Consider the following 15,624-nt stretch of genomic DNA (forward strand, 5'->3'; position numbering starts at 1 on the left):
TGCATATTAATGAATAGGAAATGTACTAAAGGTTTTTTTTTTTTTTTTTTTAACTTTCTAGACGGAAACTGGCCGCATTGGATTAGAAGGCTGCCTTTGTCAAGATTTTTATAGGATAAGAGACCTTTTATATGAACAGTATGCCATTGTGTAAAGAACGTGATGTCAAGAAGTGTCTGTTTGACCTTTCTAAGAGAAAAGGGTTCTTATTCTAAGCTTTTGCTTTTTTGTTTTGTAACATACAAAAAAGAAATGCCAGAAAAATTTAACATGCATTAGATTTTTTAAAAATGTAAATAGAGTTCGTTTTGCTAATAGTCAAATGAGCATTCTACCTTTTGACTTTCAGAATGATAGAGATTCTAACAAGCGTGCAGGCCGGAGAGTTGAAGATGATTGGTTTCCTCTATAGACCCCTTATTCTAGAAGGGCTTTTTACTTGAATAAAACAATGCAACTTAGCAAACCAGCTCATGGCCTTAGAGAAACATGTTTGCATGAGCTCTTGCAAACAGTTTCTTACGTTTTCTGGAATGAAAAGTGAGAATTATTTAGAAAAGATGTGTGCTATATAAAAAAACTGATGAAACGGTTTTTTGAGGCCTATGTGTTTAAAAAACAAAAAACAAAGAGTGTACGCTCAGACTTTTCTTTGGAATTCTGATATGCAGTTGGGGCATATCTCCTTATCCCTGCCTATAGTTCCTGGGTATTCACTCTAGTCTGAGCTGGTACACATTTGGGTCAGGAATCAATTTTTATTTCTCCCATTTCCTGTTTTATCAAGATTTTGTTGTTCGGTATGAATTATAACAGCATCATTTGAATATATATAATGCAAAAGAAATCCTTGATGTATGCATTTAGATACATCTTAGCTCTCAGCTAGGTTACTTTATCGGAAACTGTTGAGTGCTCTGTTTTTAAGGAAACAAATGCTGAACCACCTATTTTTATAAGGTAATAGTATAATTTAATCGAAAGGTGTAAATGTTTTCATCTCTTAGGCTTGCTCCTTCCTAGGGTTGCTGAAGCAGTGGCTGGATTTTATAACCTTGCTACAAAAATAATACTGAAGTTGGATAAGGTCATCCTTTCTTGTGTTCCTGTCTTTCTTTGGGCTAGCAGCCCTCGCGTAGTATAAACCACTTGTGTTTAAGAGTAAAAGCTGAATATATGCAATTCTCATTGAACTTAAAAATGAAAATCGTGTTGCCCGATTGTAATGTGTTGATGCTTTTTCAGTGCATAACTTGATCATGGCAGTTCTTGATCTTTACTTCCTAAGTATTTAAGCCCTCCTCTTCATACTTAGCGTTTTTAGAAGGATCATTCTTGTTTAACTTATATGGATCTATGTATAGTACCACCCAGTGATATCAGACTAGAATTAAAATTTCATTCAAAGCTTACAAAGAATTTACTGTGGATTATAGTGCTAACGCAAAGTTATAGTTTTCTGATCCTGAAAACCAGATATGCGGAACAACATTACAGAAGATGATGGTGAAGAGTATGTTTTCTTTGTAGAGCTTTGAAAATTTTTCACTTAAGTTCTTGTTACTGAAGAGAGTAAGCCTAGAATCCTAGTTATATTCCAGGGGAAAAAAAGTCTGCATTCGTTACATGGCTTGAAGCATCTGGTTATACATATTACATTGCATTCCCGATATTGAAAAACTGTTTCTTGCTTTAGCCTTTTTATTGTCCTTTGAAAAGGAATTAAATTTTAAAGTACTGCTTGAAGATGGCTGTGCTAACTAATGTCATTGCAAGAGCAAGACTTTGACCTGTTTCTAGATGACAGTATTACTAAACTTTCTAAAATGAAGACATTTGTTCAGCCTTGGTTACTTAAGAAAAGTATAAATTTTAAAAAGGACTATAGATAAATCATGAACGCAGAGAACTTTTTCAGATCTTTGTTTAAAGGCAAAATAAATACAAGTGGACCATCAGCTTATATGTATAGATAATTTGGTTAAAAGAAATTTTATTGTAGCATTTGTTACAATGAGATTATAAATGTCAAGTTTCATTACAGTTTTTTTGTTTTGTTTTCATGAACCAGTAGGTGTTCTGAAACAGAAGTGCAGAGGTCAATTTTCTAACGAGGGCCTTTAAAAAAAAATTGAAATCTAGTTCACGTACCGTAAAATATACTCTTTTAAAGTATATAATTCATTGGCATTTAGTATATTTAGTGTTGTACAACCATTACCACTGGCTCATTCCAGAACATTCTCCTCTCCCTCAAAAGAAACTCTATACCCATTCCTTAGCAGTCACTTCCCATTTTTTCCTTCGCCCTAGTCCTAGGCAACCATCAATCTCTTTCCTGCCTCTATGGTTTGCCTATTCTGAATATTTCATAAAAATGGTATCTTACAAAATGTGGCCTTTTGTGTCTGACTTCTTTCACTTAGTGTATTTTCAAGATTCATTGATACTGTAGCATGTATCAGCATTTTTTATATGGTTGAATAGTATTCCATTGTGTGGGTACACCACATTTTGTTGATCCATTCATGAATTGGTGGACATTTGGGTGGTTTCTGCTTTTTGGCTATTATAAATAATGCTGCTCTAAGCATTCCTATACAAGTTTTTTGTGTGGAGATGTGTTTTCAGTTTTGGGGGGTAGATACCTAAAAGTAGAATTGCTAGGTAAATGATAGGTAACTCTTGAGAAACTGTCAGTTTTCCAAACTGTATTTCCAAACGATTTTCCAAAGTGCCTGTACTATTTAACATTCCTACCAGCAGGGTGTGAGGATTCCAATTCTACATCCTCAGCAACACTTCTTACTCACCTTATTTTTTGTTTTAATGATTCTAAGGTGTGTGAAGAGGTATCTCATTGTGGTTTCGATTTGCATTTCTTTAATGACTAATGATGTTGACTATCTTTTCTGTACTTATTGGCCACTTGTATGTCTTCTCTAGAGAAAGGTCTGTTCAGATTCTTTGTCTAGTTTTTAGTTATTTCTTTTTTATTGTCGAGTTATAAGTTTTTAAATATAGTTTGGATACGAAATCCTTATCGGATTTGTGATTTGCAAACATTTGCTCCTATTCTCTTTTTCACTTTCTTGATTGTGTCCTTTTGAAGCACAAAATTTCTTATTTAATTTTGATGAATTGTGATTTATGTTTTTGTTTTTGTTTTTTTCCTTTGGTTCCATGTACTGTTGGTGTCATATCTTAGAAACTGTCGTTTCATCCAAGGTCACGAAGATTGATACTTATTATTTTCCTAAGCATTTCATAGTTTAAACTCTTAAATTGACATCTTTGATTCATTTTCAGCTAATTTTTATATGTTGTGTGAGGTAGGGGTTCAATTTCATTCTTTTGCACATGGCTATCCAGTTGTCCCAGCATCAGTTGTTGAAAAGACCAATTCCTCATCAAGTTATCACCATTGTGGAAAATCAGTTGCTTGTAAATGTATGAGTTTGTTCTGGGACTCTGAATTCTATCTCACTGATCTGTATATATCCTTATACTGGTACCACATTGTCTGAATTTCTATAGCTTTGTATTAAGTTTTGAGATTGGCAAGTGTGAGTCCTCCAACTTCGTTCTCTTTCAAGATTGTTTTGGCTTTTCTGGTGCTCTTGCATGTCAGTGTGAATTTAGAATCAGCTTATCAATGTCTGCAGAAAAGCCATAGGGAAAGAAAAAGTAGTTGAAATTTATAACTTAAAATCTTAACTGTTATGGCTGAGAGAGACTGTGGAATTCATCTAGTTCAATTCACTTATTTTAGTATTGAATGAATGGGCCTCGGGAAGGGAAGGGATTTGCTTGAGAGCCTCAGAGCAGGCCAGAGAGGGAGTGGGACCCAGCCTTACAGAGTCTATTCATTCAGTACTAAATGAATGGATCTAGAACCCATTCAACACTAAAATAAGTGTGTTGAACTAGACGAATTCCACAGTCCCAACCATAACACTATGAGATGTCAAGCTGTAAATTTCAACTACTTTTTTTCTTCTGCATTGCTGTGTTTCAGTTTCTTTGTGTACGTTCACTTTGCTTTGGGTTAATATGTTCAGTTGATCTGCTCTAAGAACAGCGCCCAGCACCTGTTAACTTAGGACAATAGCATGCTGAGGGAGAGCTTCATTTTCATTCTATATGATGGCCAGTAAAGGGGAGGGGGGTGTTACCTTCTATACTCTTCTTTGGTTGTAAGTTTCTGGTGGTTTATCTCAGGGTTATCGTCCTTCAAATATTGATGAACCAATGACCACTTATGGCTAGCAATCCAGTGATTGAGAGGTTAATTGTCTTGGTGGTGGTTGTTCCTGGCCACCCCCAAGCCCCCTCTTTTAGCCATTAGGGAACTACAGAATGAATGTGTAAGTGCAGATGGGGTGGGAGCGAGAAGGAACGTTCAGATCTGCCTCCCTGAGCGTGGATGGAGGAGGGTGTGTTTCTTCTTCTTTTGATTGTCTCTCACTTTTGACCACCTCAGTTGTGCCTATGAGAAAATACCAAAATGACCAAAATAAATAAACCTAGGACTTTGCTGGAAGCGAGGGTAGCTTTGCTTTTGTCCTTTTCCTCCTCCTCCCCCCTCCCCAACCTCTCTCTTTCTTGGTGCTTTTCGTTTATTGCTCAAGACTATTTCATTTTAATTCTTGAAGTCAAAATATGTTGTCAAGGAGCAAAATAGAAGTTTGGAGGGTTTTAACTTTCTCTTCATTGTAGTTGAATAGAACCAAAAGTATATATGCTTTTTTCGTGAAATTGTTCATGGATTCCATGGGTCCTGCTCAAATGTTTGATTTCTGCCTGATAATCTCCAGTGGAGAATATATGAAGGATTCATGAAGACCTAACTACATCATTTTCTGAGGTTTTGTTGATGGTAATGTCCAATATCCAATCCATCATATTTCCTTTTCTCCCTCTAACAGTTTTTTTAAGGCACTGCTAAATTGTGCGTTCGCCACTAGTGAAGCCCTTTGAACAGATCTCCGTGGGAAGCTGTTCGTATTCCAAGGGTGCTGCTGCTGGTCTTATGTTTAATATTTTGGGAGCTCTCATTTCTCTTTGGATTCATTTACCAAGCTTATGAGAAATGTAAATTATTTTAGAAACAACTTGCAGTCTTGGCCCAAATGACATTACCATGTGACTCTAAATGATGGAAAAAAAAAAAAAAAAGATTAAAAAAATGCCTTGTATAGACAGACATTTGCTACCATAGGAGATTTTTTTTATATTAAACAGTCATTTAACCCCAAACTCTAAAACTAGTAGAATATATCAGAAATCATAAAGATACTCTAATTTCCAATGTAAGTCATGGTTCAGGTTAAATTTCATATTTAAATATCAAAGGACATAAGTCTTTAATGAGACTGTGTAAATCCTTTATCAGTTATGAGAAAAAATTACTTATCCTAAATGTACAGGATTCAAATTCTCAAGGTTTTTCAGTATCTCATATATGTGATTTTTTTTTTCAAGGAGATAAACTATTACAGGAAGAAAGAAGCATGTTTAATGAGGAAAGGGGATTCAGAGTATTCTGAGTTTTTAACTGTCGAGTAGAATTTCATTTCTACATTATTGCCCATTAAAAAAAGCTTCTTTCACATTTATTTCAGCCATTTTTTTAAAGTAGTTTTTACCTGAGATAATGAAAGCATTAAACAGAGATATCTCTAGTAGTATAAAAACCAGTGTAATACATCTGATACATCTAATACATCTAATAGCTGAAGGATCACTTGTATATATTTTATTTCACTTATTTTGGAATAATTTTAAACTGATGGAAAAGTTACAAGAATGATTTAAAAGATCCCACATATCCCTCTTCTAGATTCTCCCGTTAACATTTTGCCGTATTTACCTTATTCTATTTATATATACATATTAATTTTTTGTTATTATACTAAGTTGCAGTTACGATGTCTCATTAGCCGTAACTACAGTACTTCTGTCAGCACCAGGACAGCAATATTGATAAAGTTCTACCATTTAATCCACAAACCCCATTCATTTTTTTTTTAATATATGAAATTTATTGTCAAATTGGTTTCCATATAACACCCAGTGCTCATCCCAAAAGGTGCCCTCCTCAATACCCATCACCCACCCTCCCCTCCCTCCCACCTCCCATCAACCCTCAGTTTGTTCTCAGTTTTTAAGAGTCTCTTATGCTTTGGCTCTCTCCCACTCTAACCTCTTTTTTTTTTTTTTTTCCGTCCCCTCCCCCATGGGTTTTTGTTAAGTTTCTCAGGATCCACATAAGAGTGAAAACATATGGTATCTGTCTTTCTCTGTATGGCTTATTTCACTTAGCATCACACTCTCCAGTTCCATCCACGTTGCTACAAAGGGCCATATTTCGTTCTTTCTCATTGCCACGTAGTACTCCATTGTGTATATAAACCACAATTTCTTTATCCATTCATCAGTTGATGGACATTTAGACTCTTTCCATAATTTGGCGATTGTTGAGAGTGCTGCTATAAACATTGGGGTACAAGTGCCCCTATGCATCAGTACTCCTGTATCCCTTGGGTAAATTCCTAGCAGTGCTATTGCTGGGTCATAGGGTAGGTCTATTTTTAATTTTCTGAGGAACCTCCACACTGCTTTCCAGAGTGGCTGCACCAGTTTCCATTCCCGCCAACAGTGCAAGAGGGTTCCCGTTTCTCCACATCCTCTCCAGCATCTATAGTCTCCTGATTTGTTCATTTTGGCCACTCTGACTGGCGTGAGGTGATATCTGAGTGTGGTTTTGATTTGTATTTCCCTGATGAGGAGCGACGTTGAGCATCTTTTCATGTGCCCGTTGGCCATCCGGATGTCTTCTTTAGAGGAGTGTCTATTCATGTTTTCTGCCCATTTCTTCACTGGGTTATTTGTTTTTCGGGTGTGGAGTTTGGTGAGCTCTTTATAGATTTTGGATACTAGCCCTTTGTCCGATATGTCATTTGCGAATATCTTTTCCCATTCCGTTGGTTGCCTTTTAGTTTTGTTGGTTGTTTCCTTTGCTGTGCAGAAGCTTTTTATCTTCCTAAGGTCCCAGTAATTCATTTTTGCTTTTAATTCCCTTGCCTTTGGGGATGTGTCAAGTAAGAGATGGCTACGGCTGAGGTCAGAGAGGTCTTTTCCTGCTTTCTCCTCTAGGGTTTTGATGGTTTCTTGTCTCACATTCAGGTCCCTTATCCATTTTGAGTTCATTTTTGTGAATGGTGTGAAAAAGTGGTCTAGTTTCAACCTTCTGCATGTTGCTGTCCAGTTCTCCCAGCACCATTTGTTAAAGAGACTGTCTTTTTTCCATTGGATGTTCTTTCCTGCTTTGTCAAAGATGAGTCGGCCATACGTTTGTGGGTCTAGTTCCGGGGTTTCTATTCTATTCCATTGGTCTCTGTGTCTGTTTTTGTGCCATGCATGGGATGTTAGTTTTTAATAGTTGGTTATGTGTGCAAGGTTTTTTCACTGTGAAGTTAATAAGTATTTGTACTTAATTAATGAGGAATTGGTGTCTTGTGGGGAGACACTTTGAGACTATATCAATACCTGTTTTGTATAAATTTTTGTCCTCTGGTTTTAGCATCCATTGATGCCTCTTGGCTGAATCAGGCCTTGCCAAATGGCGGCTTTCTAATCAGACTCCTGCCTCTTCATGAAATTGGCATTCTGGTATAAGCACCTGATCTTCTCCCCTGTTTATGTATTTACTTAGCATCCATTCATTCGTCTCTTTATTATATTAGTATGGAACATGGATTCTGGTTTGTAATTTACAAACTATCTTGATTTATTCTGATCCTCTAGTTGCCCTAGATTTGGCTGGTGGGAGCACTTTCAAGCTGGCTCTTGTGTTCTTTGACACAGTCTCAGGTTTTGTGTGTGTGTGTGTGTGTGTGTGAGAGAGAGAGAGAGAGAGAGTGAGAGAGAAAACATTAAATTTGCCATCGTAACCACTTTTCAGTGTACCGTTCAGTAGTGTTGAGTATATTCACATTGTTGTGCAACAGATCTCTAGAACTTTTTCATCTTGCAGCACTGAATCTCCGTTCCCCCTAAGCACTAACTCCACCCCTCCCCCAGCCCTTGATAACCACCTTTCTACTTTGTTTTTGTGATTTTGACTGCTTTAGAGTGTGAGTGGAATCATAAAATATTTGTCTTTTTTGGTACTAGCTAATTTCACTTAGCATAGTGAACATAGTGTCATCAGGGTTCATCCATGCTATAGCATGTGACAGGATTCCCTCCCTCCCTCCCTCCCTTTTCCTTTTTAAGGCTGCACACTTCATTGTATGGATATACCACATTTTCTCCATCCCCTCATCCGTCAGCGGACATTTGGGTTGCTCCTGCCACTTTGCTGCTGTGACTCATGGCTGTGATGAGCATGGGCGTGCAAATATCGCTTCGAGATCCTGCTTTCGGTTCTTTCTGATAACATGTCCAGTGGGATTGCTGGGCCATATGGTGATTCTATTTTTAAGTTTTTGAGGAACTTCCAATTGTTTTCCATAATGGCTCCATAATTGTTTTCCCTGTGGTTCTTTGAAGTACTTCCTATCTTGTATTATTCCTACCCCATCCTGTGATCGGCTGTTTCTCCAGAGTCCTGTTTTAGTTTAGTGGAGAATCGTATTTAGGAACAAGGCTGGGTGCTAACTTGTGCTCATTGCCACTCACTGTGCCGTCATTGCTACTAGGTCCCCTGAGCAGAGAGTAGGGAAAATATACATCTATGTTTGTTCCCCATCCGCCCGTCTGTATGTATTCTGCTCTTCCACGAGGTCTGTTCTGGTTTCCCCCTTTCCATATTTATACCTCCTTTACCCTGTAGTAAAAAATGGGGATCCCATAATCCTCACTAGATTCACTGCCCCCTGGGATTAGCCAATCTCCTGACCACAGGGCTGGCTGCCTTCCTCCGAGCCACCCCACCCCCTGCTCCCGTGCACAGGGCTGCTGCGCCTTGAGTTTCCTCCCTTCCAAGTCTGTGGTGGCTCCTGCTGATTGAACCCCATAGTAGGGATTTTAAAGAAGGCACCTTTGGCCCAGATGGCACTGCCACTGCAGATCTTGCCCTCCAGTTCCCACGGTGGTCTAGTGACAGGGAAAGAAACACAGATAAAGTTTTCCACTTTGAATAGCACTGTTTAGTTTGGCTGTTTTGTCTTTGTTGTTCTGCTACAATATTTTCCGCATTACTTTCTACGCTGGTTAAGTCAGAGTGATGACTGCTGTGGCGTGGGGTCAGTGGAGGAGAGTGAGGAAGAAGAAAGTCGGGCCGCAGTCTTGAGGGGGACAATGGATGTGGCGGGGAGGGTACCACACGGTAGCGAATCCAAATGCCCTCAGAGCTAAAACACGTTAGCAGTTAAAGATCTTCATTTCTGTGTTCATATTTATACCTGTCCTTGCAAAAAAACCCTGCCTGTCAGTTCGTCATTTGGATCATCCACCCCCTTAACTCTTAAGCTTTAGGAGCGTCAGGACCAAGTTCACTATACTGAGTGCTGAGGTGTTCTTTTATTAAAGTCAGTTATTTTTCAATCTTCACAATCCGTAGTAGGAGGAATAATATTGTGCCCCTGGACAAATGATTCCTTAGTAAGCTCAGGATGGAGTCCAGTTATGTAACAAACGTGGGAGCCTGTATAATAATTATTAGAACTTATTCCTACCTGTGGGAAGATGGAGTCTATGGCCATAATTATTTCCATTTTAGAGATCTAGTTCCCCTAATGGGAATAATTGCTCAAGAGGTTTTTTTGTTTTGCTTTTGTTTTACAAAAAAAACAAGCAATAGTAGCTAGCTGACACTATTTTCTATGTACCAGATACCTTGCCGAGTGAGTACCTTACATGCATTGTCCCATTTAATCATGATGATTATGGGTGCTGTGGCCCTGTTACGACCCCATTTTACAGATAAGGAAACTGAAGCCTTAGTCCTCCAGTCTCACACATAACAGGCATTATAGTATGTGCTGGTTTTGATCTGTTATCAGAGTTCTTGGTTCTGAGCAAAAGAAACTCTCTGGCTACCTTAGGAAAACAGTTTGTTGGGACAAAAATCCCAGATAGCTCTAGGGTCCAGGCAACAGACCCAACAGTCTTTCAAGGCACCACTGAGGGAATGAGTCAGCTACAATTTGGGCCCCTCACCACACAAAGTCATGAGGGAAATCCATCGTTGGCCTGGCTTTGGTTACATTCAGACTCTATGGCTAGACAGGGGCACCCTGGTTGTCAGTCTTAACCAAGTGAGACACAGGGGGAGACTTCTCCGTAAGAGTCTAAGGGCTGTTAACCACAAGGTAGAAGAATGGATAGTGGTAGGCAAAACACAACAAATCCCCGCCCTGTGGAAGGGGTAGTTAAGCGCACAGGCTCCAAAGTCAAGGGCTTCAAATGCCTATGGCACAACTTCCTGTGTGGATTGAGCCAGTTTATATTGTAACAAACTATACAGGCATACTCCGTTTTATCGTGCTTCACTTAATTGCACTTTGCCGTTAACTGTGTTTTTACAAATTAAAGGTTTGTGGCATCCCTACATCAAGCTAGTCTCTCGGGGCCATTTTCCCAATAGAATCTGCTCACTTTGTGTCTGTGTCACATGTCAGTAATCCTAGCAAGATTTCTAACTTTTCTGTTCAGTTTGTTATGGTCATCTGTGATCAGTGATCTTGGATGTTACCATTGTGATTCTTTTGGGGCACCATGAATGGCATCCATATAGGAGTGGACATGTAATATATGTTATATGTTTTGTGTGTTTTGACCGCCTCACCAGTTGGCCATTCCCCCATCTCTTTCTGTGTGCTTGGGCTTCCTTATTCTCTGAGAGACAACAATTTTGAAATTAGGCCAGTTAATAACCCTACAGTGGCCTCTAAGTGTTCCAGGGAAAGGAAGAGTCCATTGATGTGCCAAACTTCATTGTTGTCTTTTTGTAAGAAATTGCCACAGCCACCTTTAGCATCCCCCAACCCCGATCAGTCAGCAGCCAGCAACACTGAGGCAAGACCTTGCACCAGCAAAAAGATGACAGCTTGCTGAAAGCTCAGATGATGGTTAGTATTTTTTTCAGCAATAACGTGCTTTTTAATTAAGGTATGTACGTTGTTTTTTTAGACATAATGCTCTTGCACACTTAATAGACTACAGTATGGTGTAAACGTAACTTTTATGTGCACTGGGAAACCAAAATATTCATCTGACTTGCTCTGTTGCAATATTCGCTTTATTGTAGTTGTCTACATGCAAACCTTCAGTATCTCTGAGCCCAAATGGGAATGATCCTGTTTCTAAGGGTTGTAGGAGGATTAAGTGATATGAACCAGGCAAAGCACTCAGAGTGCCTGGCACATAGTAAGCACCTTAATATGTTTTAACAATTTTTAATGTTGCTTTCACATATATTGCCTTGTTTACTCTTTTATTACAACCCTAAATGTTCGCATCACCTCTGTTTTTACAAATACAGAAACCGGCTCTGGGGGAGGGGTTCCTAAATGGCTTATTCAAAGCCACCTACCTGATCAGTAGGGAATTGGGTTCTTTTACCATGTCACTTGAACTACAAAAAGGTTCTCTAATATTTATCCTTTCGGCTTCTAGATGAGAATCCTTTAAAGTAACTTCTAATGTTGGAGTGCTTGGGTGGCTCAGGTAACCTTCCAACTCTTAATTCCGGCTCAGGTCATGATCTCACGGTTTGTGAGACTGAGCCCTACATTGGGCTCTGCCCTCACAGTGTGAAGCCTGTTTGGGATTCTCTTTCTCTCTCTCAATAAATCAACAGCAACAAAAATAACTCTGATGTTTTACAGTTTCCTGTAAACAACAGTGTGGTTTATACCATAGGACCTAATGTAGAGCTAAGACATTTTTAGACATTTACTAAGGTTAATTTAAATACGGCAGCCTTTCTGGTTTGGTCAAAGTGATAATGCATTAATCTAGAGATACTGAATCTTTTCTTGTCTTTATTGCCAACTTTATGCTATTCCCCATGGAATTACAGAAAACAGGCATCCCTTGGTCAAAAATGAGCGTGAGAATCTTGGAACATATTTATCCAGGAATGCTTATATTGATTCCGAAAAGTCACCTAATACTTAATAAGGGGGAGATATGGGGGTTGGGTTGGGATTTCGTCAAGTGGGTTTCTAACCCTTCCAAAGCTATTTGCAAAGGGTCATTGATGGATATGTGCCAGTCCAAATTAGCAGACTCTGTCCTCACCTTACCTTGACGTTTTGTAAATGTTCTGGTTGAGAAAATTCTGGTTTTGTAAATTTTCTGGTTGGCAGCAGGTTAAGAAACTTTGCAAATGACCTGCTGCCTGAAGTACTAGCTCTTGTATGAGAAAACAGAGAATAGGTACCAGCGGGGATCTTGACAATTTGGACCATGGGCAAAATCTAACAAAATGGACTTTCACCTGTGTTTGTAAACCAGGTGCATAAATATATAAGGGAGAGAAAAAGCCTAGAATCTAGGTTAAAAAAATAAAAGGCATTTTATTAGAGTCTAAATTGAGTATAAAGATGGCTGCCAAAAAGGGTAATGGCTTAGGGCCATATTACTAATAGACTAATGGACTCTCCAGTTGCTAATAGACTGTTCAAAATAAAGATGGTGATGTCCTGCTACATTCTACTGGTAAGAGCTTGCTTAGAGGCCTTCATTCAGCACCCCCCACTACACTTTTAACTCTCTTCCGTAATAAGGAATAAATGCATATTATAGAAAGCTTAGAGGGTATAGAAAAGCACAGAGGGAAAAAAATCTTTTACAAAATATAGTACTTTTATTATTTTGGCCTCTTTCCATCTTTTTAAAGATGAAATGTTTATGTAATTGATATGTATACAAGTTTTCACTGTGCCTTTAGAGAAAACTTCCCCTTTTATAAATATCTTTTTAATGGCTATAGATAGTCTGTCATATGGCTGTATCATTATTTGTTTAGCTTCCCAACTGTTGGATGGTTTCCAGTTTTTCTCTGTAATCTGGAGTGCAGACAGATTAATTCATAAAGCCGTGCATCATGGTGATATTAACACTAGCATATAGTGGCAAAGAGCTACGATTACAAAATATGACTTTTTAAGGACAGTAATCTCTTGAGTTAGGACCCTAGTAGAGTAATCAGCTTGTTGAATAGCCTGGGAACCATAGCAAATAGGAACTAAGGGTATAGGTTGGAACCTGCAATAGTGCTTTATTACTGGGAAAATACAAAGCAACAAGCATCCAAGAAGCTGACCGTCAGGTAAGATGCCACTCTTCAGGTTCCCAAAAGTGACCCAGCTTTATGTACTCGACGTGCAGTAAAGCCTCTTTGGAAAAGAGGAGTTAAGTCTTCAACATTCAACCACTAAATGAGAGCGTCAGTACCCACTACCAACCCCTAAACAGAACGGATCCAAGTTGTTTCCAGTGCTCACATCTTATATGAGAATTTTGGATGAATTGTATGTATATTTTTGTCTTGCTGTTTTTTTTTTTTTTTTTTTTTTAACATACAGTGCAATATTGGTTTCAGGAGTAGAATTTAGTGATTCGCTACTTACATAAAATACCCAGTGCTCATCACAAGAGCCCTCCTTAATGCCCATCACCCGCTTAGCCCATCTCTCTGCCCACCTGCCCTCCATCAACCCTTAGTGTGTTCTCTACAGTTAAGAGTCTGTTTTCTGGTTTGCCTCTCTTCCCCCCCCCCCCCACGTTCATCTGTTTTGTTTCTTAAATTCCACATATGAGTGAAATCATAGTATTTCACTCAAATAGTATTTGTCTTTCTCTGACTTATTTCGCTTAGCACAATACTTTTTTTCTTTTTAAATTTTCTCTCTCCCATCTTGCGACATCACATTTGACCCTGACCAACCCAAGGGAGCCAGAACAAATTTTTAAAAAAGGTTCGTTAGAGCCATCATTCTCCTCATGACCTCATTACTAGTAATTATTAAAATACGTTTCACAGTGGGTAAAAACAACCATTGTGGCAACTGTACAGAACTCACCCACGGACATCATCCTCCAGCAGCCATCCCAAGGTGAGTTCTTCATTCTATGACCTCAGCTTCCTAAAAAGTGAGACCAATACCAGCATATTTAGCCCTCATGTGCTCCGAAAGGATTAATTTCTATTGGCAATCCTATGGAAGTTGATGAAGGGCAACAGAAACAAACTGTAGTGATAAGAGTATGCTATGCACTGCTTAGCACACTAGGGAGAGAGGACCTGTGTTTCTGTTTAGTTGCTGACCCAGACTAAAGAGGATTTGTAGCGAACACTTCCTGTGTCTCACACACTTACGTGCCTTGAGTTACTTGTATTGAATCCTCACAGCCGACTATGCCGACCTAACAAGTAAGTCATCCCCGCTGTGTAGGTGAGAAAGTGAAGCCTCCCCTAAGTCTCTCCGGGTGTCAATTGCTAGTAAATAAGAACCGTATCCAGGATATGCATCCAGATTGGAGTATCCAAAGTATTCCCTCTTGGACAGATTTGAGACTTCAACAAGAGTGACTACCATCGTAGACCTATCCTGAGGCAGACACAAATAGGTGTTCGGGAAAGAGGAAGGAACCAGCTGCGTGGATTGAATAGAGAACATTCACGGATGTCAAGATGTTCATGAAACAAGTGTTATTTCCTATCTTTCAGAGAAGGAAATCTCCATGCTTCTCTGTCTGTTGTTGAAACTCCAGGATCTGTATATTCCCAGGGCTTCAACTTGCCCTCCTCCCCACCACTTCAAAATAGAAACAGTGGTCATCTCAGTGCGTAATCGGGATTCACGTGATGTTTTCCCTGTTGTAAATGCTTTCACAGCAACATGCTGCTTCACCTGTCCCACTTCGGGAGCACGTTTCTGCTGTTGATAGAGCCTCTCCAGACAGATTCGACATTTTGAGATCTCCACCTTTGAGATAAAGTAGGGAAAGGACTAGTGTCTTGCATTCTGAATGCAAATTCAGAAACTAAGGAAAACCTACAACCTCAGTAAGCTGAGATGCACAAAATGATAAACAGGTCTTTGGAATTGCTAACCCTAACTTCCATTCTAACTCTCTTTCTGACTGTGAAGGCACCAATAGCAAAGGAAGATAGGGACCCCAACACACGGACTCACTGTACCACAGGACTGGGCTAGGCACTTTATTAGGACATTTTTTGCATTGTAAACCTGGTTGACATTGAACATTCGTGGGTAGGGAGTAGTAGCTGATCACAGTGTAGACACACTAGAATAGGTAACACCTATTTTCTTTTTAATGTTTGATTATTTTTGAGAGAGAGAGAGAGAGAGAGCAAGCATGAGCAGGGGAGGGGCAGAGAGAGAGGGAGATACAGAATCCAAAGCAGGCTCCAGGCTTCGAGCTGCCAGCAGAGAGCTCAATGTGGGGCTAGAACCCACAAACTGTGAGATCATGACCCGAGCTGAAGTCGGATGCTTAGCCGACGGAGCCACCCAGGCACCCCTAGTTAAACACCTGTTAAAAAAAATTTTTTTTTGATTGATAGGTTGATACATACTGACCTGGAAAGATGTTTGTGTTATACTAAAATGACAAAAAATAAATTTCAGCGTAATATAGAAG

At 39.2% G+C, this 15,624-nt stretch overlaps 1 protein-coding gene across 3 annotated transcripts in view; it reads left to right on the top strand.

Annotated features, from left to right (window-relative positions):
* Positions 1–2,393, top strand: part of CPSF2 (cleavage and polyadenylation specific factor 2) — a 33,046-nt gene extending 30,653 nt beyond the window's left edge. For all 3 annotated transcript variants that reach the window (XM_058740059.1, XM_058740060.1, XM_058740061.1), the window contains one exon: positions 62–2,393. In XM_058740059.1, the coding sequence (XP_058596042.1) occupies positions 62–154 (93 nt within the window). In that variant the 3' untranslated portion in view covers positions 155–2,393. The remainder of the gene's footprint in view (positions 1–61) is intronic.
* The last annotated feature ends 13,231 nt before the right edge of the window (positions 2,394–15,624 follow it).

The sequence above is a fragment of the Neofelis nebulosa genome, chromosome 7 (genome assembly GCF_028018385.1).
Source record: "Neofelis nebulosa isolate mNeoNeb1 chromosome 7, mNeoNeb1.pri, whole genome shotgun sequence".
NCBI classification, from domain to species: domain Eukaryota; kingdom Metazoa; phylum Chordata; class Mammalia; order Carnivora; family Felidae; genus Neofelis; species Neofelis nebulosa.